At 35.5% G+C, this 24027-nt stretch overlaps 2 protein-coding genes and 1 pseudogene across 4 annotated transcripts; all 3 read right to left on the reverse strand.

Annotated features, from left to right (window-relative positions):
• Positions 1-1182: 1182 nt before the first annotated feature.
• Positions 1183-5388, reverse strand: LOC146943032 (putative prolyl 4-hydroxylase 3). The gene is made up of 13 exons (XM_085757119.1): positions 5290-5388; positions 4442-4514; positions 4325-4357; positions 4208-4240; positions 4090-4122; positions 3973-4005; positions 3860-3892; positions 3700-3775; positions 2729-2826; positions 2532-2629; positions 1927-2056; positions 1655-1827; positions 1183-1495 (listed from the first exon to the last, which is right to left on the reverse strand). Exons 1-13 carry the CDS (start codon positions 5315-5317, stop codon positions 1422-1424), a joined length of 915 nt encoding a protein of 304 aa, XP_085613245.1. The 5' UTR covers positions 5318-5388; the 3' UTR covers positions 1183-1421.
• Positions 5389-11238: 5850 nt separating this feature from the next.
• LOC146943033 (uncharacterized) lies at positions 11239-14967 on the reverse strand (annotated as a pseudogene).
• A 4299-nt stretch (positions 14968-19266) lies between these two features.
• Positions 19267-23480, reverse strand: LOC146943034 (putative prolyl 4-hydroxylase 3). 3 transcript variants are annotated; one of them, XR_015032941.1, is made up of 8 exons: positions 23250-23480; positions 23085-23166; positions 20956-21053; positions 20721-20818; positions 20134-20263; positions 19847-20034; positions 19381-19585; positions 19267-19344 (listed from the first exon to the last, which is right to left on the reverse strand). XR_015032941.1 is itself a non-coding variant. In XM_085757122.1 (7 exons), exons 1-7 carry the CDS (start codon positions 23426-23428, stop codon positions 19512-19514), a joined length of 843 nt encoding a protein of 280 aa, XP_085613248.1. In that variant the 5' UTR covers positions 23429-23480; the 3' UTR covers positions 19267-19511. The 3 variants fall into 3 exon arrangements, 2 of the variants coding, with proteins under 2 accessions (XP_085613248.1, XP_085613246.1); XM_085757122.1 differs by having other exon boundaries at positions 19267-19585; positions 23085-23160; XM_085757120.1 differs by having other exon boundaries at positions 19267-19585.
• Positions 23481-24027: the final 547 nt, after the last annotated feature.

A 24027-nucleotide genomic window follows, 5' to 3' on the forward strand; every position in this document is an offset into this window, starting at 1 on the left:
TTTTCTTATTTTTAAAACTTCTTCTATTAATTGAATATACAAGCCTTCTATCTCTATATCGGAAAGCAATTGATAGTTTTTCTAAAAACTATATAATCAAAAGAAAGCAATTGGACTCAAGTGGTTAATGAGTTCCACCAAGGACAAATTATTCAAAAACAAACTAGAGTTTGATCCAAATGAACACGGACATGATTCAAACCTCATATTCTCTGCTTATTCACCTTAAAGGGAGAATTTCTAGTTGCGTGGTTAAAAAAAGAAAAGGTCATAATGTGCAATCAAAGTATTTAGTCATTGTCATTATATATATATATATATATATATATATATATATATATATATATATATATATATATATATATATATATATATATATGGGTTATGTTACAAGCCACCCTTTGGTGGTGTCTTTTATCAAGTCACACCTTAAGGTATGATTTTCACTTTTTAGTTATAACTTTGCTAAAAGACACCTTCATAAAAGTAAGTTGGTGTCTTTTCGCAAATGCTTATAGAGTAACTTGATAAAAGACACCTTCACAAAAGATGTCTTCTATCATAACCCTATATATATATATATATATATATATATATTCATTTCTAGGCTCCCTCTCTTAGAACATCCATAATACAACAACAACAACCAAGCCTTATCCCACTAAGTGGGGTCGGCTACATGGATCAAATGACGCCATAGTGTTCTATCAAAAACCATATTTGGATCCAACTCATTGACCTCTAAATCTTTTCGAATGGTTTCTCTAATGGTTTTCTTAGAACATCCATAATGTAGCTAATAATTTTGTTTGTTGAAATGAGTCTCATATATAAAAATTACTCATTTTATAACTTTTTAATAATAATATTGAATAAACACCCAATGTATCTAAACCAACACCTCAACAAACAATTATTAAATAGATGTCATCAACGGTTATATATCATTAGTCCTTACATTTCAATAAAACTTATTTATTTTTATACAATTTATTAAATGAAAAAGTGAAGAGAATAAGTGCTTCAAGTGTCACCATCCCTACCACTGCAACGTGACACCATAAAATCGCCGCCCCACCATCGTCGACCACTGTTATGGTTGTCCACTACCTCCACTTTAAAAACATGTCCTCAAAACAAATTTATAAAGTTTTTTTTTTTATCTCTAAACCAGTTATAAAATTAATACTATCGAATAGAATTATTTTTTTGTTTTGAAAACAAAAATTTAAACTTATTTTAGAAAATTGTTTTTCAAAATGAAAAAGCAAGAAAAGAATACAATAAATACCAATACATCCTCCTGCACAATCCTACATAATAACTGAGAACTTAGCTTTTGGGCACAAACTTCACTTAATATTTGATAAGTCGCAAGTAAAATTCAGACCCATATTTGAGGAGAACAATTGCCTCATCGTTTAAACTTTGAACTCCGTAAGATGCAGCAACTTATTTGAAGCCCATTTACTTCCTCTAATTACTGGGCTACCACCTGAAAGCAAAGATAAATTAATTAACTTCATCATTCATAGCTTCTAATTTCTAAAGTAGAATTAATAGAAGTTTGAATCACATGGCTATGATATTTTCAACATAAGTTCTATACTCTATTTATAAATATTTTACGGAAAGGATTTTAAGAGTTTCTAACCGTGTAAACTAGCTGTATCTAGTGAGCCATCTGGCTTAACGCTCCAAAACAGCAGAGCATCGCCCATTTTTGGTTTCACTACTAGACCCTTTCCAGGATGATATATGGATACAGAATTAAAGTTGGGCTTAGCATTAGGAAATACAGTCTCACCACCTTCTTCAACGTCAGACCTTCGTAAGGACCAAAAACAAGGAACTGTCAAATTTGTATACAATTCCGTCATAAAGCACAATGCAAAACCAATAGATGGAAAGAGAATAAGGGTTTACAGATACATAAGGACTGTAGCAACTCGTGGGCCTCCATTGTTGGTGAGTCTCCAATTAAAGTTGTAATCATAATGAGGCTCAAATTTCTGCCCGACTTCATAGTGAATAATCTGAAGTCCCTCTCCATTCTCTACATATTTAAAAGTTAAACAACGGTAAATGAGAACAAATATAAAGCAGTCAATCTAGTCCCTCGATAGAGATACATGGTGATATGGCAAAACATATTTTTTTTCTTGACAAACTCATGTTTTAGAGATACTTGGCATAAGAAACGGTTTCAAGAATTCAGATTTGGGATGATTAAGAAAAAGACACTCATTTGTGACAATCAAATTGCATTACACATCACCTTAAATTTACTTTTTCATGAGAGAACCATCTACCGACACATTGAGGTAGACTGCCACTTAAGTAGAAAGACTAATGCATCCAATGTTTCTCACTATAAGTTCTTAAGAGGGTCTTCTAGAAGTGATATGTGCAATAAATTTGGTGTATTATGCACAATACTTCAATATATGTGCAACAACAACTAAAAAAGGCTAAGAGATGAAGGGAAAGAGGCAAACATGTATACACAGGTATTACACAAAAACTCATACCTATTGGTATGGAGGTAATATCAGCAATTCTCCGTTCAACATTCTGGACAATTTTGTCTTTTCCTCTCTCCAGAAACGTTCCTGAACTAGTTCGAACGCTACATGCATGGGATATAACAAAAGTATAGCATTACCACTCAGACACTATTCTCTCAAGCCAATGTATATGGAAAAAAAAAATACAAGCATAGGCAAACCTGTTTAGTACACCCTGTCCAGTTACGCCATCGACAACAAGTGATCTTTGCATGAAAGGCTTGGCAAGATTGATCAAATGCTCACATTCTTCTTTTGACTGTTCAAAATGATAGGCAGAATGGACATTTTAATACAATATACATTCCAACAGTTTACGGCCACAAGAATTCAAAGAAGTAAACTAAGATCTCTCTCATTTCAAAATAAAAAATAAAAAACTAAGATATCCACTCAAACTCCGGAGTCTTTTAGAAAATTCAAGTTTACTGCAATCTGAATATTCCATGTATGAATACCTAGATTTTCTTTTATTATTAACCACCCAGAAAAACCTCTATCTTCGTACAATTTAATTTTCCATGAGCCTAGCCTATGCTTACAACATTACAAGTGCAATTATATATTTCTCCTTGACAAATCTGCAATATCATACATGCAGCCCTCTATTCAATACTTGAAGAACTTAAATCTTCCATACAAACATTTATTATTTAATTGATTTAAGAAAGAAAGTAAGATAAACAGCCATTTTTGTCGAACAAGTGATGTGCTGCCATTATAGTCACTTAATGTATCGAAATTGCAAACACAAACCTCAAGTTTCTTTTTAGTTGGTCCGTTTGGTCCTCAAATGTGTTTTTCGTTACTCAATTTAGTCCATAAAATTGCAAGAGTTCATAAAATTACAAGAGTCGTTTTTTTCAATTTTGATACATTTAGGGACTCTAATGACAGCGCTTCACACGTTCACCAACCAAAATTGATGTTTACCCCAGGAAAATATTTCCAATCTCAAATGTTCAAAAACTAAATTCATAATTTAATAAAATGTATTGTGATAAATGTTAGATTAATTTTCTCTTCAACTATCTTATGTATTCTCATCTTAATTTAGGTTCAAAAATTGTTGTCCTTATATCCTCTCGTATTAATTTTCTCTTCAACTATCTTATGTATTCTAAAAACTGACCAGAAAATTGTGATACATGGAAGCTCTTGGCTCCGAAGAAAGAACTTCAGTCCACTGATCCTTCCTTTCCGACAAACTGAAACAAATTCAGAGGGCAACAATCACAAAACATGAAAGACTAAACATATTTCAAATCAAAATCAAATAGAATATCACTCACTCTACGAAGTTTTCATCCTTCCTTTCTGACAAACTGAAACGAATTCCAAAGAATTACGAAACATGAAAGATTAAACACATTTCAAATCAAAATCAAACAGAATAACCACTCACTCTATGAAGTTTTTAGCATTCCTTTCCGTCAAACTGAAACAAATTCCAGAGGCAACAATCAAAAAACATGAAAGATTAAACACATTTCAAATCAAAATCAAACAAAATACCACTCACTCTATGAAGTTTTCTTCCTTCCTTTCCGTTAAACTGAAAAGAATTCCGGAGGCAGCAGTCACAAAACACGAAAGATTAAACACATTTCAAATCAAAATCAAACAGAATAACCACTCACTCTATGAAGTTTTTATCATTCCTTTCCGTCAAACTGAAACAAATTCCAGAGGCAACAATCACGAAACATGAAAGATTAAAGACATTTCAAATCAAAATCAATCAGAATACCACTCACTCTATGAAGTTTTCATCCTTCCTTTCCGTCAAACTGAAACAAATTTTGGAGGCAGCAATCACAAAACATGAAAAATAAAACACATTTGAAATCAAAATCAAACAGAATACCACTCACTCTATGAAGTTCTTATCCTTCCGTTTAGTTAGTTTTAAGCCAGTCACTGTCTCCACCTCGGTTTTCTTCCCACCTGTAAAACTTTGCCGTTAGAATCAAAGTTCCAAAAAAGGGTATGTTACGTTGCTGAGAAAAAGTCCGCGACAAAAAGGTAAAGGTAGCCGCCGTTACCGTCTTCCCTGTTTTTACATATTAAAAAATAATAAATAAAATAAAAATCACAATGAAATGCAATTAAAGCCGCACAAATGTGCAATGTTGTGATTAATTCATCACACCGCAACGGCTCTACCCGTGACCTAGAATCTGTTACCACCGAGTTTGAGAAATCGTATAGGTGACCCCAACTATTATTTAAAACCTTGTTAGTGTGCGTATAATGCCCAAGGACTTAGAAAGCCCATAATAAAATATAGCCCTAAATCAACTAGCTATCTATGATACCAAGAAGAGAAAAGCCGCCGCCATTTAATCTCATCCCATGTTCTTCCACCGTACCAAAAACAGCTTCATGTCATGTTTCTTCCTTTTTATCATGATTCACGAGTGTGTGAGAGACATGCAGATAACCGTGCAAAACTACTTTTCTAGGGTATGCAAAATGGAAAAAGATAAGATGACATATGCAATTCAAAACGGTGATAAATAAGAGAACACGATTCAGTTTATGTCAAAAAAAGCAAGAAGAAAAAGCACAAGTGATGGTGGGGGCAAAACTTTGACAAAAGAAAAAACAAGTGACGGAAAATGAAATATAGGTCAAAACCAAACTTGATTTTGATTTTAAAAGTGGAGTGATTAAATATAATCATCAGAAATAATCATGTACAGAACTAACAGAAGTGTACCTGAATTTGGAGTGACCTTGCAGACCATCTTGGTTGTCAACAAGAACCGCGAAAGCTATTGACGTTTCTATTTTATTTATAATGGGAAGGGATGTCGACATGAGAGACTTGCGAGCGACAGATATATATAAAGTACCAAATCTGTTTGTGCGGCGTTTGATTTTGCGTTTTGTCGCGGTGTTCATTTAATTCCTATTGAAAAATCTACATCAGTCAATTACAAGTTCAATCAATGATTTGGGCATCAATGTTGCATATACGGAAGCATGGGTATTTCGGTGACTTAGGTTTTATCATATTATTTGTAGGCATTTTGCCGTTGTATGCTATTAACTTGGGTGCTGTGAGTTTGTTCGCACATTCACCCTTTACGTTTTTAGCGATGTTTGTATATGATGTACTCTATCAATTTAAATGAATGAATATCGTTTTGCTTTTGTCAAAAAAAAAAAAACCGTGGTCTGCACAATTTTGCTTTAAAACATTTGATGTGGGACTTATGCTCGTTTTTAACAAAACCAAACTTTCATTCCTAATCACTATGAAGCCCGGATACCTGCTACGTGTGCCAATGCAAACGATACGGGTATGCGGATACCGTAAATTTTTCAAAATCTAAGATACGATAGAGCTAAAATTTGCTAATAAAAATTTTATACTAAAACTTATATGTTTGTAAAATACTTGAAGAAAATAAGCACCAATTACTATTCGTTATTTTTTTTTTGAAGGAAACTCTCTTTATTATTATATTATGATAAAAGTCACAATTTTTTAAAATAATACAGGTGATCAAAATAAATAAATAATGTAAAGTTTTCATATAAATCATATTTTATTTTTATTCATATTTAGGATATTAGCAGAAGTATCATTAAAAGAACTATACACAAATTTTGTTTAATATTGATTAATTGAATCTATTCTCTCGTTATCTTCATCCACAAGAAGTTTGATTTTAAGAGGTTCATCGAGAAACAATTTTACTGATTCGTGTATGAAGTTGAATCATTTAAATCGAATTTCCACAACATTGTCTTGCTTGGAAAAAAGGGTGAAAATTCCATATTGAACATGTGTGTGGATGGAAACAATCAAGGTAGCTCGAGCAATAGTGGGCTTAACCTTGCACCAGAGAAAGACAAAGATAACACAGTCAAATTTTGTTCTCTACCATACAAAAATCAGATTAGTCTAAAGTGCTTTAGTAAAAGTTGTACCAATGTTACTATATAATTACAAAAATTTGTTTGCGTGCCATGCACAAAATGTCATGATTATGCTCAAGAACAATACTCAACACTATAATTGTTCCATCCAAACATTATGTATGCATTCATCTTACTGTTCACAAAAATGAGTATGGGAAACAGAGTTATATACAAAATCATTTATACATGAGAAAATGGAGATATCAGAGGAAGGTTGAGGAGCACCTATCCCTCAATCAAACACACCAGCACACAAGAAAAACGGGAGGGCCAAACCATAACCAGAGTAATAAAGGGAGAGATATGAGAAGCTTCTGGCACGAGATATGAGAAGCTTCTGGCACTTCTCTTCTCCATCATTTGTTTGAAGATATTTCCGAACATTTTGTCTGATTCTATTATCGTTCTTTTCCTTTCCTATTTCTTCATTTTATGTTCTGACATGTTTTTTCTATCTTGCAATTTGGTTTTTTTTGTAGTTAAACTCTATTCTTATTCTGTTTCTACAATTATTTTTGTTCCCCCTTTATTTTGAAGACAATGAGAGTGTAGCGTTAATTCAGACGATGAAAATCTTATATTTTGATTACAAAGAATGGAATTTAGAAAGTGAAATGCTCACCAATGCATTTATTGAATACCATTGTTGTAACTTTTAAAAAAGGAAGTACATAAATTATGCACTTTTTTAACTAATGAAATGCATGAATTTTGTATTTTTAACTAATTTGGTGCATCAATTATTTGCTTCATTATGTGAGCTTACAAGATTATTATATTCATTCTTCTTTGGTTGATTTGCTCGAATGAATTGAACAATTTTGATTTATTTATTGTTAGAAGTTTCTTGATTCATAGAGGAAGTAGGAGGAGTACAACCAAATATGAGAAAGGAGACACTGAAGAAGGATAAAAAATTTGTAAGATAATAAAGGGCAATCCAGTTGGAACACGATACCGTTTCTGTAAGATGATAAAAAATTTGCGAAAACAGCTGAAGGAGCAGCCACTGATTTGATCACGTTGTTATTTGAGTTGTTTAATAAGGATGAAAAACTTCAGAAAAGTTCTCTGTTCATTGCAGCAGAGTCTTATGGTTGCAAATTTTGGATTATTTGCTCTTAAACTGTCAAATCTCAGATTAGTCGCATTCAGTTAATGAAAGTCAATAACATTGCAGCTGTAGTTGTGACTTGTGGTTGTGGAACCTCAATTTAAAACTAATTGAACTCTCACAAATTTCATACTTGATCTGAATTTTCAGTTCTCATGAGGTCCTTCCTTCAAAGCCTTCTCAAGACTTGATGATAATGGACTGAAAAAATCAAGCAGGTAAATATGTTTTCCATCTTCTCAATTAGAAAATGTTTGTACTTTGTACAAAAAGTTTAATATATAGACTAGTCATTTTCTCTGGAACCTAACAAACCCATTTTGTAGATCACTATAGCTCAGAGGATCAAGAAGCAATTTGAAGATGGTAAAGTTTTTGTAAGAGAATGGAATGCTTGTCTTTCTCATTACTGAATAGAATGTATATATACAAGTGTAGGTCAACTATCTAATTATGTTACAGCATAATTACAGGTAAATCATTAAGATTAATTATGGTAAATATTCTATTCTATCACACCCCCGCAGTCGAAGCGGGAGGTTCACGGACGCTTAGACTGGTCCGAAAATCATCAAAAAGAATACGAGGGAGCCCTTTTGTGAAGATGTCTGCAATCTGATGTCTGGAGGGAACATGAAGTACGCGTGCCTGACCACGAGCTACTTTTTCCCGAACAAAATGAATGTCCATCTCAATATGTTTGGTACGCTGATGCTGCACAGGATTACCAGATAGATAGATGGCACTAACATTGTCACAGTATACCAGAGTGGCATGAGGAATAGGAAAATGGAGCTCCAGAAGAAGGTTGCGGATCCAACAGGATTCAGAGACAACATTTGCAACACCTCTATATTCAGCTTCGGCACTAGAGCGAGAGAGAGTGGGCTGTCTTTTGGAAGACCAAGAGATAAGATTGTCACCGAGAAAAACACAGTACCCAGATGTGGAGCGTCTAGTATCAGGACATCCACCCCAATCAGCGTCAGTGTAAGAGATCAGCTTAGTAATGGGGGACGGTGATAAATGTAGACCAAGGTTTATGGTACCCTGTACATAACGAAGAATGCGCTTAAGAGCAATCATGTGTTTTGTGCTGGGTGCATGCATGTGAAGACAAATTTGTTGAACTGCATAAGAGATGTCAGGTCTAGTGAACGTGAGGTACTGTAAGGCTCCTGCAAGACTGCGATATAAAGAAGGATCCTCATAAGGTGTGCCAGAGGAGGTGCTAAGTTTCTGTTTGGTATCCACAGGTGTGGCAGACGGTTTACAGGATGTCATGCCAGCACGCTCGATGATCTCAGAGGCATAGGTGCTTTGACTAAGAAAAAGTCCACCAGGATGACGAGATACAACAATACCCAAAAAATAACTCAGGGGGCCTAAGTCCTTCATCGCGAATTCAGATGCTAATAGTGACATAATTGACTTGCGAAGGGCATGAGTAGAGGTGATAAGTATGATGTCGTCCACATAAAGAAGAATGTAAGCCATGTCAGATTGTTGTCGATATATGAATAGAGAGTGGTCTGATGTGCTATGTTGGAAACCAATGGTGGATACATAGTCAGCAAAGCGTTGGTACCATGCTCTGGGCGCTTGCTTGAGACCGTAAAGTGACTTCTTCAAACGACACACATAATCTGGATGATGAAAATCACGGAAACCCAATGGCTGATGCATGTAAACAGTTTCATTAAGATCACCATGTAAAAAGGCATTCTGGACATCCAGTTGATGAATTGGCCAGGATTTGGAGAGAGCAATGGTGAGCACTGTTCTGATGGTAGCAGGTTTAACCACCGGGCTGAAAGTCTCATCACAATCCACACCTGCAACTTGTGACCTGCCATCACCTACAAGACGAGCCTTATATCGCTCAAAGGAGCCATCAGAATTTTTCTTATGTCTAAAAATCCACATACATCGAATAAGATTAGCATCACAAGGACGAGGAACTAAATCCCACGTGTTATTTCTAATAAGTGCATCAAATTCAGATTGCATTGCGGATTTCCAATTCGGATCGGATAAGGCTAGTTTGGGGTTTTTAGGTATGGGAGAGATGGTGTGGTCGGAGTGAGAGATTGATAAGTTAAAAATCTTGCGGGGTTTTACAATGCCTTTCATGCTACGGGTAGTGATGGTTCGTGTAGGTGGAGGTGGATGCGGTTGGATTGGTGATGGTGATGTAAGAGAATGGAATGCTTGTCTTTCTCATTACTGAATAGAATGTATATATACAAGTGTAGGTCAACTATCTAATTATGTTACAGCATAATTACAGGTAAATCATTAAGATTAATTATGGTAAATATTCTATTCTATCAGTTTTTTGTGCACCCAACTCATGGAGTAAATCAACATTTGAGTTTGTTAATATCTAATCAATGAATGTGTAATATGAATTGTTTGATCTCGGATCAATAGTTGAGATTGATAATTACGTGTAACTGTGTAACAATATTATTACTACAGGGAATCCGATCTCAATTTCAATATAGTAAACTTCTTGCTCTGCTTGATTTATAAGCAGATTACACGAATATGGAAAATATGATCAATGTGAAAAGCATGTTTGTGGTTATATTATACATTAATCAATGTAAGGAACAGCTATTCACTTTGCAAGTTTCGATTTACAATTCTGAAAATAATGAAAGTCAAATTGCTATTTACCAAATTGTAGGATTCTCCAAACCTGAATGGTAATGACTTGCAATTTTCAAATGAGGTTTGACATTTAAATTACTTCAACTCCCACTTCTTATCATTTCTACAATTTTATTATTAACCACCATTTTGCATTTCCACTTTATAGATACACCATACGCAATAAAACATAAAACAAAGAGGGAAAGGGGCATCCATGAAATGGGAGAGAGCAAGAAAAAGAGTAGGGAAATTGGAGACCACAAACACCACCTTTCGACAACGGCTTAAAAACAGACTCTTGTGGTAGACCCGCGAGATGAAGGTAGGCAGGGCCGTCCCTGGGGAGGTGCAAACAGCTCTATAGAGCTGGGCTTCCCCAATTTTGGGGCCCAATTTTTTTTTTAATATATAATGCACAAAAAATATTAATATATACTTGTAGTATTGTAGCTTTAACATCAGTGAAGGTGTGGCCCAGCGGTAAACCACGCGGGTGTTATGTTAGTTGACTGGAGTTCAACTTCAGCATGATAGGTGTCTTTTGGGCCTAGTTTTAATGGATTTGAGGTCTATATTCTAAAAAAATTGTATTTTTTTAGGGGGAGTTACTTTTCCCACCCTATGACTTTCCTAGCGCGCCCTATTTTTTTCCAAAATTGCCCTCGGGGAGTTCCGGATTATATAATCCGAAATGAAGCAGTGCACAGAACTGAAACAGAACTGAAACAGATTTGCATGTCATTGTGGTTTTTATCATTTTTTTTTCTCAATAAATCATTATATATGTTTGTATAAAAGACAATTAACTTAAATATTTTTTTTTGAAGAAACAATTAACTTAAATATTATATCAAAAAATGATTATATATATATATATATCATTATACCAAAAAAAGTTGAATTTATATCATTACACATTTCACCTAATGATATGCATTTCAACTAAACTAATGATATATATCTAATCTATGGCGCCAAAAGATCAATGGGACTATCATCCACTTCAACCTTCACACCAGGAGCAGGACCAGCACCAACCCTCTCATCGGGATCAAGATTTTCAACAACGTACAACTCTTCATCATCTTCTATGACCTCAACACCCGCCGCCCGACTTAGCTCATTATAATCTGCCATCCGGCTGACATATCTATCAGGCCATGTGTCTGCATCCTCTCGATGGTATTGTCTCCATAGAGCGGAAGTGGGAGGAATCGGACAACCATCCTTCAATTTCAAGGCCATAAAATGGTTGTCATTCACATATGCCAGACATATCAACGGATCGATAGTTGGAGGCGGCGGTGGGCCACATAGAGGGAAAAAGGTTTCTGATTTCCCAATGGACAACACAACAACCGTTTGGCTGAATTTCTGTGCGATGAGGAACCCCATATCCGGCATTGTCATCCATTTATCTGGTGGTGCATTGCCAATACCGGAGTGGGATAGAGCGTCCAAGACCTCTTTATACCGCCTATCATCATTAATCATCCTCCGATAACGGGCATTTTCTACACCGATAAGCTCTTTGTAAAGGTTGTACCGGACTAATACGTGATCATCAACAGTCAAGTTACGCAGGACCGCAACTGCTCGGAACCCACAATGGCCATCACCGGGTACATCCGTAACCTTTTCAATAAAGTCATGCATCCAAATTGGGATTTAGTCTTTGTGTGGTATGCGGACTTCAACGGGTGATGGCTTCTTTGGATTTTTTGGGATTGGCTTAGGAGGAGTAGGAGACATGTTGCTTTTCCGTGCACTTTTTCTACTCGTCCCTGTTGACCGTGTCTGTGAACCCTGTGTTTCTTGCTCTTGGGAGTCAACAATCTCCCATAGGGAAGGGGACCGCCTTGTCGATCGAATGCTTTGCTTATCTTTCTTTGGAGCTCCTTTGATGGTGACCTTATTTGGCGGTGGACGCATACAGGTGGTTTTCGGTAAAACAAATTGTCGGAATTGTTCTTTCAAATGCACCTTCATGTTGTAATCGGCGTCCTTGAACCGGGCCTACAATGTGTAAAAAATTGTCATTATTGTTGTTGATGGAAAACAGTCAGAAACATGTATCATGTGACTATTACTGATAACTTCCGGATTATACAATCCGAAATACACTTGGTTATCCGGAATGTATAATCCGGAACTTCGTGATACACCCTTTGCATGAGCCTTAAATGCACTTGCATGGGGCGTAAATGCTACATTTTCGGATTACATAATCCGGAATCCGTCGATTGTATCCGGATTATATAATCCGGATTTCACCAGAACAGAATACAGAAACAGAAATCCTGGGCAGAACATAAACAGAGACAGTTTTGAAAAAAAAATACCTGGAGAATATCCCATTCTGGCAATAGAGAGATGTCTTCTTTTTTAAGCTTCGGGTCAACCTCGTACTCGAACCCCAACCTCTTCCAGTGGGTGTGAATTTCTTCCAAACGAATGGCGGTGCCGTTCTTGATCTTCAAAGCTAGCATACATGCACACGGTAACCCGTATGTGATCAAACTCAAACAACCACATCTTGATTTATCCGTACCAATTTCAAGTGCTTTATTGTACTCCACTACGAGATGATGCAAAGCTTCCCTTGAAATGTTCCGGATCAACCTAGACCACAACACCTTGTCTTTGAACCGATGTTCAAGCATGATAATGCTCGTCTGAAACGAAGCATGTATTGCGGTATGTTGCAACTCTAGCATGGCATGAACAGATTTTCAGTTTGTGCTCAAATCACCCATACTACTACTCAGATACTTTTTCAACCGAGCGTGTGCAGATTCAGCTCTGTTTGTTGTAGTATTTCCCATATGAAGGTTTTTGTCAACCCAAAACCTCACAAACTTCTCCTTAACCGGATCCAAAATTGTCTTTTCAACATAATCCAAAAACTTGGGAAATTTTGCGCATACAACTTTGAACCGGGTCCAATTATCAATATATGTTTCCTCCGTGTCGGAGTCCACAATATCCATCCATGCAGCCATCACAGTCTTCACTACCGAACCAGGCTTAATCGTTTGCCCATTCTTGCCTTTGAGATCCGTCACTTTGCAATCCACTTTACACTTTGCTCTCACATTTTGTCCAATGTGATATGAGCACAACAAAGTAGTAGCTTTAGGGAAAACCTTTTCCACAGCATTGATCAAAGCATTGTCCCTATCAGTGACAACTACTTTGGGATAAAGATCTTTGGAGTACAACATCTCACGACACCTCTCAAGAGCCCAATAAACATTGTCTTGCCTCTCAGACATCATATAGGCAAAAGCAATAGAGTATGTTTTCATGGTAGAGGTGTTACCGACAAATTCAAGCAATGGAAGACGATACTTGTTTGTCTTGTATGTGGAATCCAACACAAGCACCGTGGAGAACGTATTAAACAACTTGATAGACTCTGGATGTGCCCAAAAAACATCACTGACTTCATCAGAATCATGATACTTCCTACAATGATAAACGTAACCATTATCAACCAAAGACTTCAAGAGATGTTGCATGTCATTCCTCGTACCCCTAATGCACCGCCTATACTTGTAAGTAGCATTATAAACGTGTTTGATGGTAGTTGAAGTGGTACGGTTCCTCTTCTTTAAGTTGGTAAGCATTTGCCTCGGAGGAACATTTGATTCCACCATCTCTTCAAGGTGAACACGTTCATTTAGGTTTAGACGACCGACGATTTTATGACCTTTCAACACATCTGTCATGCCATGGTTGTGTTTACCATCACCAACTTTGAGGCTCCACTCACCACCCGTCAACAAGTAACCTCTCAGCCTAAACGGACACTCGCATTTAACCGAACCAGCTATCTCACGCCTACTTTTTCTCTTGTACTCGGTGTATGAACCTCCCCTTTCACATATCAAAGTAACAAATGCGTTTCTTCCATTGCCACCGTTATCGGATTTACCAATAACAGTGGAAAAACCAAGCTCCCTAGCTTTCTCCCGAACCCACTCCAACAAATCATTGTGTGTTGCAAACCTGTGTTTGGTGGTAAAATCTTCTCGCTGGTCAATACAAACAGCAACAACTGGAAGAATAGGAGGAGGAGCATCCTCTACTTTAGGGGGTGGTGGTGGGGGATTCTCGGATTTGGCATTTCCGGAACCATGCGCATCTTGAAGTAAAAGAAACGGCAACACAACAGGAGGTTCATTCTGAGGTAGATCATCATTTGGGGGATCAACAGGAACAACCATGACTGAAAACAGTGTGAAACAGAGTCAGAAAATGAACACAGTTTATGCACTGGTACAGTCCGGAACACGAAATCCGGAGCACATGAATGCAGTCCGGATTACATATTCCGGAAAAGTACTGCATAGATCATACAACGTGATCAAAGCTTAATCGCCTAAAAATCGACTAGGGAAAGGTTTATATACACATTACCTTTGCATTCAGTCGAAAATGATGATGTTAACCCCCCTTGATGGCCAGATTACTGCTCCAAAACTTGATTTCGCCCAAATGGAGGGTTTTTTAGAGGTGTAGGGAGTGTTTTTGATAAAGGTGGTCTGCTTCAGCTAGGTTCTGGCGAACTATATATACCCTAACTGTCCGGATTACATTTTCCGGAATTAAACGTCTACTTTTCCCGCCTGGTTTGAACATAGGGCGTTTGAACACAGGGCGTGCGGATTTCCTCCTCCGGAGTGCAACCATTATATCCGGATTATGTTTTCCGGATTGTATTTCACCTGACCAAACCAGACTTTCGCAAGTCCCAATAGGCAGGGTGATTTTCAAACATTTCGGATTATATGATCCGGATTTTGTCCGGATAACATAGTCCGGATAAAGGGTATTTTGGTCAAAAAAATAGGGCGCGCGAGAAGGCCATAGGGTGGGAAACGTAATACTCTTTTTTAGGGGCCAATTTTTTCAAGAGAGCCGAGTATCCGATTTTACAGGGACGGCCCTGAAGGTAGGTTGCATGCGCCATGGACCGAAGGTTACTTATCGTTTTACTTTCTTCTTAAAATATAAAGGTTGTTTTCTTCTACTTTACATATTTTTAATAATCTCTATTATTAAGTGTGTTTCTAATTAATTTTCTTCTTCCACTTTATTTTGTGCGCAGTGAGATTGTGATGTCAATTGAAATGGTGATACGGAGTTTGACTTTGTTGTTATACAGTATTAGAGCTTCTCTAAAAAGAACACAGTATTGTGTTACATTATTGTGTTTAATACAATGTTCATAATGATACTCATGTCTTGAATATTTAATAAATTGGCCATCACATGTTCCATGATCAGTTAACCGTTGAAGTATGTGGAATTTTTTTGAAGAAATTTGACCAAATAAGCAAATTTCATCAAAACGGATTGAATATATTGGTCTTTCACTATTCTTTTGTTCAACTATCAATCTATTTTCAGAGATATCCAAAAATAGGTAAATTGTGACTCAAATATAACTCAATGTATTGGACATTATATCCACGGAGGAACTATTAACTTCACGTAGACATGATGAGACTAGATCTTACTATTGAGTTGTATACTCTTTCCCAAGAGATTTTATATACTTACGAACCTAATCTTGATATGAAATTTTTGGAATGCTGCAAATGATTGTTGGATTGTTGGAGTGCTAGCTAAGTTGAGATGTCAATAATATAATGGTGTCTTTGTTCAAGTGAAGGGATGTAATAATTTATGAATAGACCAAAGTAGATGCTCCCCTATTGATTGAACTTTTTTATCTTTACCATTGTTGGTTTGATGATTCTCAGTGACATGTTGAGATAACTAATATAACACTACAATAGTTTTCAAATATAAATTTAATCATGAATATTTCATGTCTTTTATACCCACAAGTGCGCAGTCAAAAACATAGTAAAATATATAATGACATTAGTGAAATAGTCTTGTGTCCGTCTGCACACTAGTCTAGCATAATTTATGTAATATTAGTAACTTCCTCTTTAGTTTGGAGCTGACTGTTATGGCAGCCTTAGGTGCTTAATTCCTCTTCACAGTTGTAATATTTGATTCTAAACAATCATCATAATGTATATCTCAACTTTCTCATCTTTATCATAAATCCAAATTTTCTTGCACTAATACAAATAAATATGTTATATATTAATCAATTGACAAGAGGCTTTCTGATATAGAAAACTATAAATAGATTTACAAGTCCAGACGTAGTTAATTTAAAATGATTAATTTGAGACTATGGACAGAAGCAGATTGGTGATTGCGTTGAATTATTAAAGATGAAAGAGAAATGGAATAGTATGACATGAGAACAAAAAAAATAAGAGAATGAGGTTGTGCCCTCAGAAAATATGTGGAATGCTAAACAGTGGAAAGCAAAGATTCACTAAGCTTTGACTTTTCTTGACTATTGAAAAGAGAGTGTTCATAACACTTCTCATGTGTTGTGTGTGTAGTTCATTTCTTAACTTTTGTATAATTTGTCTTTGAAACATCGAGCATTTCCATTTATTTTAATGCAATTTATTAAACGAGGCATGCCAAAAGTGAAAAGAGAGAGAAGAGGGGTGTTTTCATTGTCACTATTATCTATAAACATCCAATTTTTTACTCTGCAATGGGTGTCTATAGTTTAGCGTCAAATAGGTGAAGCATGCTTTTATGGATTGTGGAATATATACAAATAGGTGACTTTTAAGGTGCACAAATGATTAAATTTGTGTACCAATACACAAATGCTTATTGTACCATTGATTCAAGAGTTCAAAATTCAATGGCTTAGATTTAGAAAATGAAAATTGCTTTTATATATTCATAAAAAATATAATGAAATAAAATAATTTAAACTAAAATAATTAGCTGATATTTGATTGGTGTTCGTGATAAACTCTATTTTATTACATATTAATAATTCAATACCTTTCGGAAAATAAATAAATTAGCATATATTAAAAACTTATTTATGTACGCATTCATTCTTTTTACAAATGTTTAATTAATTTTTTCTTCTTAATCAGTGGTACATCTTCATTGTAAAGTTTGCTCTAAGAAAAAAAGAAACATACCGTAAGCAACTATAACTTGGGAAAATTACCACCAAAATGAAAATGTAGTGTAAATGATTTTCTTTAGTTTTAGTATTTGTATGGTACTTTGTGGAAATTGAAGTCGTATACATACTTTACAATTTATAAACCTGGGGTACATTGAGTTGCCCAAATCCTGGTTCATTGAATTTTTAATATCATGGATCTATGGCTATAATGCACGGTACACAACACAAATTTGTGTACATGTTCAAAGTTACTTTTTCAATGCACAAGTTTTTTATACACCATTAGATCAATGAAATGTACCGATTTTATCATGGTCTAGTTGTACTATATTTTTCATTCTTTATCATATTGTCTTCAAGCTCCATGAGTAATATTTTTCCAGATCTCAGAATTTACTTTCACACACCACTAACAAAATCCCAACATGACAGATCTCGGTCTTCACTTAACAGTTTTTTCTTGTCACAACCATTTTCCAGCAAGATCCCGTCAAGGATATACCCTTTTTGAAAGAAAATTGAATGAATTTCTTTCTTTGGAGTAAAATTTTCTAGAACTTTGCAACAATTCCTTCCTCAATTAAATTAAACAAAACGGATTCCCTCAATTACATTGACCCTTCTTAGAATTAAATTAAGCAAAACACTGCAACTATTTATTCCCAATTAAATTTTCCAGAACGTTGCAACAATCCCTTTCTCAATGAGTTTCTAATAACAAAATTTGTATAGTGGTTGCTTTGCTTTCTCTCACTGATTGAGAGCGCCAGAGAAGAAGATGGAATAGCCATCAACAATGGAAGATACAAATAAGGTAGCAGTTATTGTTTAGCCGCTTTTCCACCTTTACCGACTTACAATAACTTTGCCGGCGAGATGCGGATGACGGTGAACTGTTTAATCCACTTCCTTATTCTTCATCTAGACGAGAACCACTTCTCTGGCCTCGCTCCTGAATCAAATATTCCCGGCCTTCAAAATTTCAATGTCTCCGGAACCGTTTTCCGGCGATGGGAATGGGTTGTAGTTTTGTGGTGAATGAAGAGGTTGAAGACAAATGAAAAAGATATAGTATAGAAAGACTATAATAAAGATTAATGTTCTTTTTAATCTAATGGTTAAAAAAATACTTTCCTTAACTTGTGCATGCTACACAAATTTGTGTAGTGTGTATACTAAATGCCACCATAATGCACTTGTGTATGGGTACACAAATTCAATTTGTGTACTCTAAAAGCCACCATACAAACAAAACCAAGTAATATACATATACCATATAACCTCTTTTGCCCACCTCTCAAAAAAAACCTCTTTTGCCCTTTTCCCGTATATTATTCACAGGATACTATTAGGGGAGTAAGTCCTCTAACCTGAGATAAAAGTTACTTTTCTCACTATCACGCTTCATCCACTTTTCATTTAACTCGCTATTCTCTCTCCCATTTACACACTGTCAAAGTTCCCAAGCCATATCGTTTCCTCCTTAAAATTACAGAATACAGAACAATGTTTAGTGTGGATGAATGACATGGATGCTTACAAAACAAATGAAGAAAGAGTTTGATTATGAGAAAATAAAAAGGGAAGTGTTTGAGCACATTCTTTCTGTACACAACTTATATATATGTTAACTAATTTTACATAACTGTGAAGCACGCAACACATTAACATTGTTTTACAGGACTAATTAAATGGCCAACACATAGACAACATTGTTTTACAGGACTAATTAAATGGCCAACACAGAGACAGCCACTACCAACGTACCGCCCAACATCATTCCCGCCACTGCAACTTAACACCATCCCAACATCATCCACCACCTTTGTGGTTGTCCACCACTTCTCCACTTTAAAAACAAGTCCTCAAAAACAAATTTATCAAGTTCTTTTTTTTCTGATCTCTAAAGCAAATTTTGAAAATAATACTATATTTCTTTTTTTATTTTGAAAAACAAATTTTGAAATTTATTTTATGAATTTACTACTTTTCAAAATGAAAAATCAAGAACAGAGTACAATAAATACCAATATATCCTCCTGCTCAATCCTATATATCTAGTCAAACATAACTGAGAACTGAGATTTTAGGCACAAACTTTTCACTTGATATTTTATAAATCGTCATTAAAATTTTGACCCCTATTTTTAGGAGAACAATCGACTCATCCTTAGTCTCTAGAAGTACTTGCACAGGTAATGCCTTAAACTTTGTACTCCTCAAGATGCATCCACTTTGTTGCAGACCATTTATTTCCTACAATTACTGGGCAACCGCCTGAAAGCAAAGATAAATTAATTAACTTCATCAATCAAAGCTTCTAATTTCCAATGGAATTGGAATGTAATGAGTTAGTGACATGGCTATAATATGTTCAACATAAGGACCAGTCAGTACCAAAATGTACAAACGTCAAACATATCTCATGATTCAAGGAGGTCAAAAAATAGGTCACTCTGAAGTTTGAACTTGACATGTGCTATACTAATAAGTCAATATTTACAGCTGAACCAGTTAAAGTATTTAATAGTCCCTAACCGTGTAAACTGGATGCATCTAGTGTGGCATCTGGCCTCATGCTCCAAAACAGCAGAGCATCACCCATTTTTGGTTTCAGTGATAGACCCTTTCTAGCACATTCAGATAAATCATTCCACCATGGCACAGAACTAAAGTTGGCCTTAGCAGCAGGAAATACGGTCTCACCGCCTTCTTCAACGTCAGACCTACGTAAGGAGCAAAAAGAGGGAGCTGTCAAGTTGGTATACAATTCCATCACAAAGCACACTGCCAAACCAAGTTATGGAAAGAGAATAAGGGTTTACAGATACATAAGAACTGTTGCAACTCGTTGGCCTCCATTCTTAGTGTTGAACTCATCAAGGAAGTAATCATAATGAGGCTCATATTTCTCCCCAACTCCATAGTGAAGAACCTGAAGTCCCTCCCCATTCTCTGCATATTTAAAAGTAAAACAGTAAATGAGAACAAATATCAAACAACCAATCATGTAGCTGGATACAGAGTGATTGGAAAACATATTTATTTTTGACAAACACATAGGTTTTAGAACTACTTGGCATAAGCAGCAGTTTCATGAGTTTAGATTTGGGAATATGAAATAGACACTCATTTGTGATAATCAAAGTTGCACTGCACATCACCTTAAATTTACTGTTTCATGAGAGGACCAATTACCGACACATTGAGATAGACTGTCACTTAATTAGAAAGAATAAGTAATCCAATGTTTCTGACTAAGTTCTTGAGAGGCTCTTGAATAAGTTATATATGTAACAACTTTTGTGCATTATGCACGCTACTTTGATATATATGCAGCAACAAAAAAAAGGCTACGAGACAAAGGGAAAGAGGCAAGCAGGTAGACATAGTTACGCACAAAAACTCATACCTACTGGTATGAAGGTAAAATCAGCAATTCTCCTTTCAATATTCTGGATAATTTTGTCCTTTCCTCTCTTCAGAAACATTCCTGAACTAGTTCGAACCCTACAGGAAGGGGATATATCTAGAGTAATGCATTACCACTAGACACTAGTCTCTCAAGAAAAGGTTTATGGAAAGGAAAAAAAAATGATCTACAATTATTGGAACCGATACAAAAAAAAACTCAAGCAAAGGCAAACCTGCTTTCTGTACTCTTTCCAGTCTTGCTATCGACGACACTTGATTTTGCCAAGAAAGGCTTGGCCAGATTGATCAAATGCTCACATTCTTCTTTGGACTGTTCACAATGATAGGAAGAATTGACATTTTAATACAATATAAATTCCAACAGTTTACTACCACACAAGACTTCAATGAAATAAACTAATATGTCTCTCATTTAAAAAAAAAAAAAAAAAAGATCTCCTACTCAAACTCTGGAGTCTTACAGAAAGTTCAAGTTTACCATAATCTGAATATTCCATGTACCTAGATTTTCTTTTATCACGAACCACCTAGAACAACCTCTATCTTCGTACAATTTAGTTTTCCATGAGCCTAGCCTATGCTTACAGACTTTACAAGTGCAATTATATATTTCTCCTTGACGAATATGCAATATCATATATGCAACACTCTATTTATCAAACCCAGTAGAATCATTTGTAACTAGTGAGTAGCTCTGTTGTCAATAGAGGCCACTACTGGCGCAGAGCGGCCAAAATCAGTAAAACACGACGCAGCGCTCCAAGGCGGAGCATTTGGAGAAAGCGGCTGAAGCGGGCGCGATGCAGGTAAAAGCGGACGCTTTTCCCTTAAAACCGTTTTCAGGGTCATTTTTGTAATTAAAACCGTTTTCAGGGTCACTTAAAACCGTTTTCAGGGTCCTCTTCTCATCTCATCATCTCTTGATCGCAGAACCCATCTCTCCTCTTCTCATCTCATCTGCAGAACCCATCTTTGTTCTCCTCTCTTCATCTCTTGATTGTAGAATTTGTTTTTTTTTTTTTTGCACAAATGATTGTAGAATTTGTTAATTTGTTAATTGGGAGGATGACCTTGTTAATTGTTAATGTTTTGCACTTTTGTTACTTTAAGCTTTAGAGGCTTAAAGTGTTGGTTTCCTTCAATTTTATTAGTATTTTTTGCAAGTATGTTTTATGTTTTGCTTAAGAAAAGTGACTTTTATTTCAAATTAGGAATACTTCATGAATTTTGAGTAATGTTAAAGGTATTTTAGTATTTTTTTTCAACAGTATAGTATTTTAATATTAAATATATTAGTGTCTGCGCCACCGAAATAGCGCCTGCTACGCGTCCGCATCCCGCGCCACGTCAATTTTTGGGGTGGCCGTGCCACACCGCATTTCCGCTTTGACAACAGAGGTGTGAGTAGCAATAATTAGTTTTCTGTTTGGTTGTTACTTCAGTAAGGTTGGCTGGCAGAGTTAGTTTGAGAGTTAGATTAGCTGGCAACAATTCTCTCTGCCATAGAAGTTGTATCTTCCTTTCTTTCTGATTTAATGAATTCATTTTCGCCTATTCATTCCAAAACCGTTTAGCACCAGGTGTGAGAAATTTTCTCTGAAGGTATCAGAGCGGGTTTTTCCTGTTGTGCTTCAGCAACACTGTTAGGTTTTCTTCCCTGAGAATCTTGCTTTCATCTTTCTTTCAATTTTTACTTTGATCGAGCTCCATGGTGAGAAATTTGAACAACAGTAATGACTCAAATTCAAACAATCGGGGGGAAACTATCATGGATGGATGAGGAATGAAGAACTGGTTTGAGTTTGTGGACAGTTAGATTCCAATGCTAAGAGAAAACAGAAAACTAACTATGGCTACTCCCTAGTTAGTAGTTACAATCGATTCTATTGTGTTTGGGATTTGGATCCTCGAAGGTGAGTAGAGCATAAAGTGGGAAAATGAGGGTTTGTTCTTTCAACAAAGTTATGATTTGTTATGATGTATATATAATATCTACTCTTAATTTTAAGCCATTAGTGAACCCATTGCGATTGATTGATATTATTCAATACTTGAAGAACCTAATCATTCATATAAGCATTTATTATTTAAAATATTCTAAATTCACAATTTAGGAACATATATTGTGATATATTATAGAGAAATGATATTTTGACAACCACTTTTTGACAACTTTTGGACAACTTTCTCTCTCATACTCATGTTGTTATTCTCTCTCTTCTTTTTTCTCTCTCCATTGTTTTTGACCAATAAGAAGTGAGAAAACCAAGGTTGTCAACAAATTGATGTCAAAATATATTGTGATATATTATAGATCCATGAAAAGATAACAAAAACTAACCAAAAAATTGTGATAGACGAAAGCTCTAGGCTCCCATGAAAGAATTTCAGTCCACTGTTCCTTCTTTTCCGCCGGACTGAAACCAATTCCAGAAGCAACAATAACAAAACATGAAAAATTAAACACATTCCAAAGCAGAATCAAAATCAAACATAATGAAATTACCTTTCATAGATTTTGCGTCGATCTGTGATTAAAGAATCATCGGTTGTATTAGGAAGATAAAGTATTCCGAGCGCAAGAAGAAGGATGATGACAAGTGTGAGCATGAACAAAGTCAACAAAATCAACGTCGATAATTTCTTCACCGGTGAACGTGGATGCGTATGCTTTCCTTTCGCCATGGTTTTGAAATTGCGTTGAATTGAATTGAATTGAATCTGTTTCCAAAACCCTAAACAGTAGATTAATAGTTTACTCAAATAAATAAATCCAGATAATTCTGTGATTAATCGAGTCTTCGTTGACTCATGTAGCTAGAAGCCTAGATACTTATTTCCCCGCCTATTTATGCTCCTTGATTCACGACACAAAAATGCTAGGTGTATTATTATTACCCGTGCAACCCACGGATTTTATTAGAATATATTAAAAAAAATTATACTCCTTCCGTTTCAAAATGAGTATCGCTTTAGCCAAAACAATTTGTTTTAAAATAAATGTCACTCTCAGTTTCCAATGCAATAATAACTTTTTCTTTTCAATTGTACCCTCCAATTAATACTCTGCACACTACTTCCAAGGTATTACTTTTAAAACTAACCAATAGTTAATAAGGATAATTTGGTAAAATAATCATTCTCTTTCTTTTAATCATTGCATTTTTTAATATGTGTGTAAACACCTAAAACGACACTCATTTTAAAATGGAGGGAGTAAATGATAAAATAATAATTTTAGTAAATTTAATATGTTATGTTTCTCCGTAACAAACAATTATTAT

Source organism: Medicago sativa, chromosome 3 (assembly GCF_051527215.1).
Source record: "Medicago sativa cultivar Bolivia chromosome 3, Bolivia_mono, whole genome shotgun sequence".
Classification (NCBI taxonomy): Eukaryota; Viridiplantae; Streptophyta; class Magnoliopsida; order Fabales; family Fabaceae; genus Medicago; species Medicago sativa.

Bases quoted from the DNA above. Each gene is read 5' to 3' on its own strand.
- LOC146943032 (XM_085757119.1), bottom strand. From the start codon at position 5,317: ATGGTCTGCAAGGTCACTCCAAATTCAG. The intron at 3,776-3,859 runs GTGAGTGATATT...AATTTGTTTCAG, and splicing joins AAGGATGAAAACTTCGTAGA to TTTGTCGGAAAGGAAGGATC. The intron at 2,827-3,699 runs GTCAGTTTTTAG...CATTTTGAACAG, and splicing joins CCATGTATCACAATTTTCTG to TCAAAAGAAGAATGTGAGCA.
- LOC146943034 (XM_085757120.1), bottom strand. From the start codon at position 23,428: ATGGCGAAAGGAAAGCATACGCATCCACGTTCACCGGTGAAGAAATTA. The intron at 20,035-20,133 runs GTAAACCCTTAT...CTCCTTACGTAG, and splicing joins GCAACAGTTCTTATGTATCT to GTCTGACGTTGAAGAAGGCG. The intron at 19,586-19,846 runs GTTAGGGACTAT...CTTTGCTTTCAG, and splicing joins AGATGCATCCAGTTTACACG to GCGGTTGCCCAGTAATTGTA.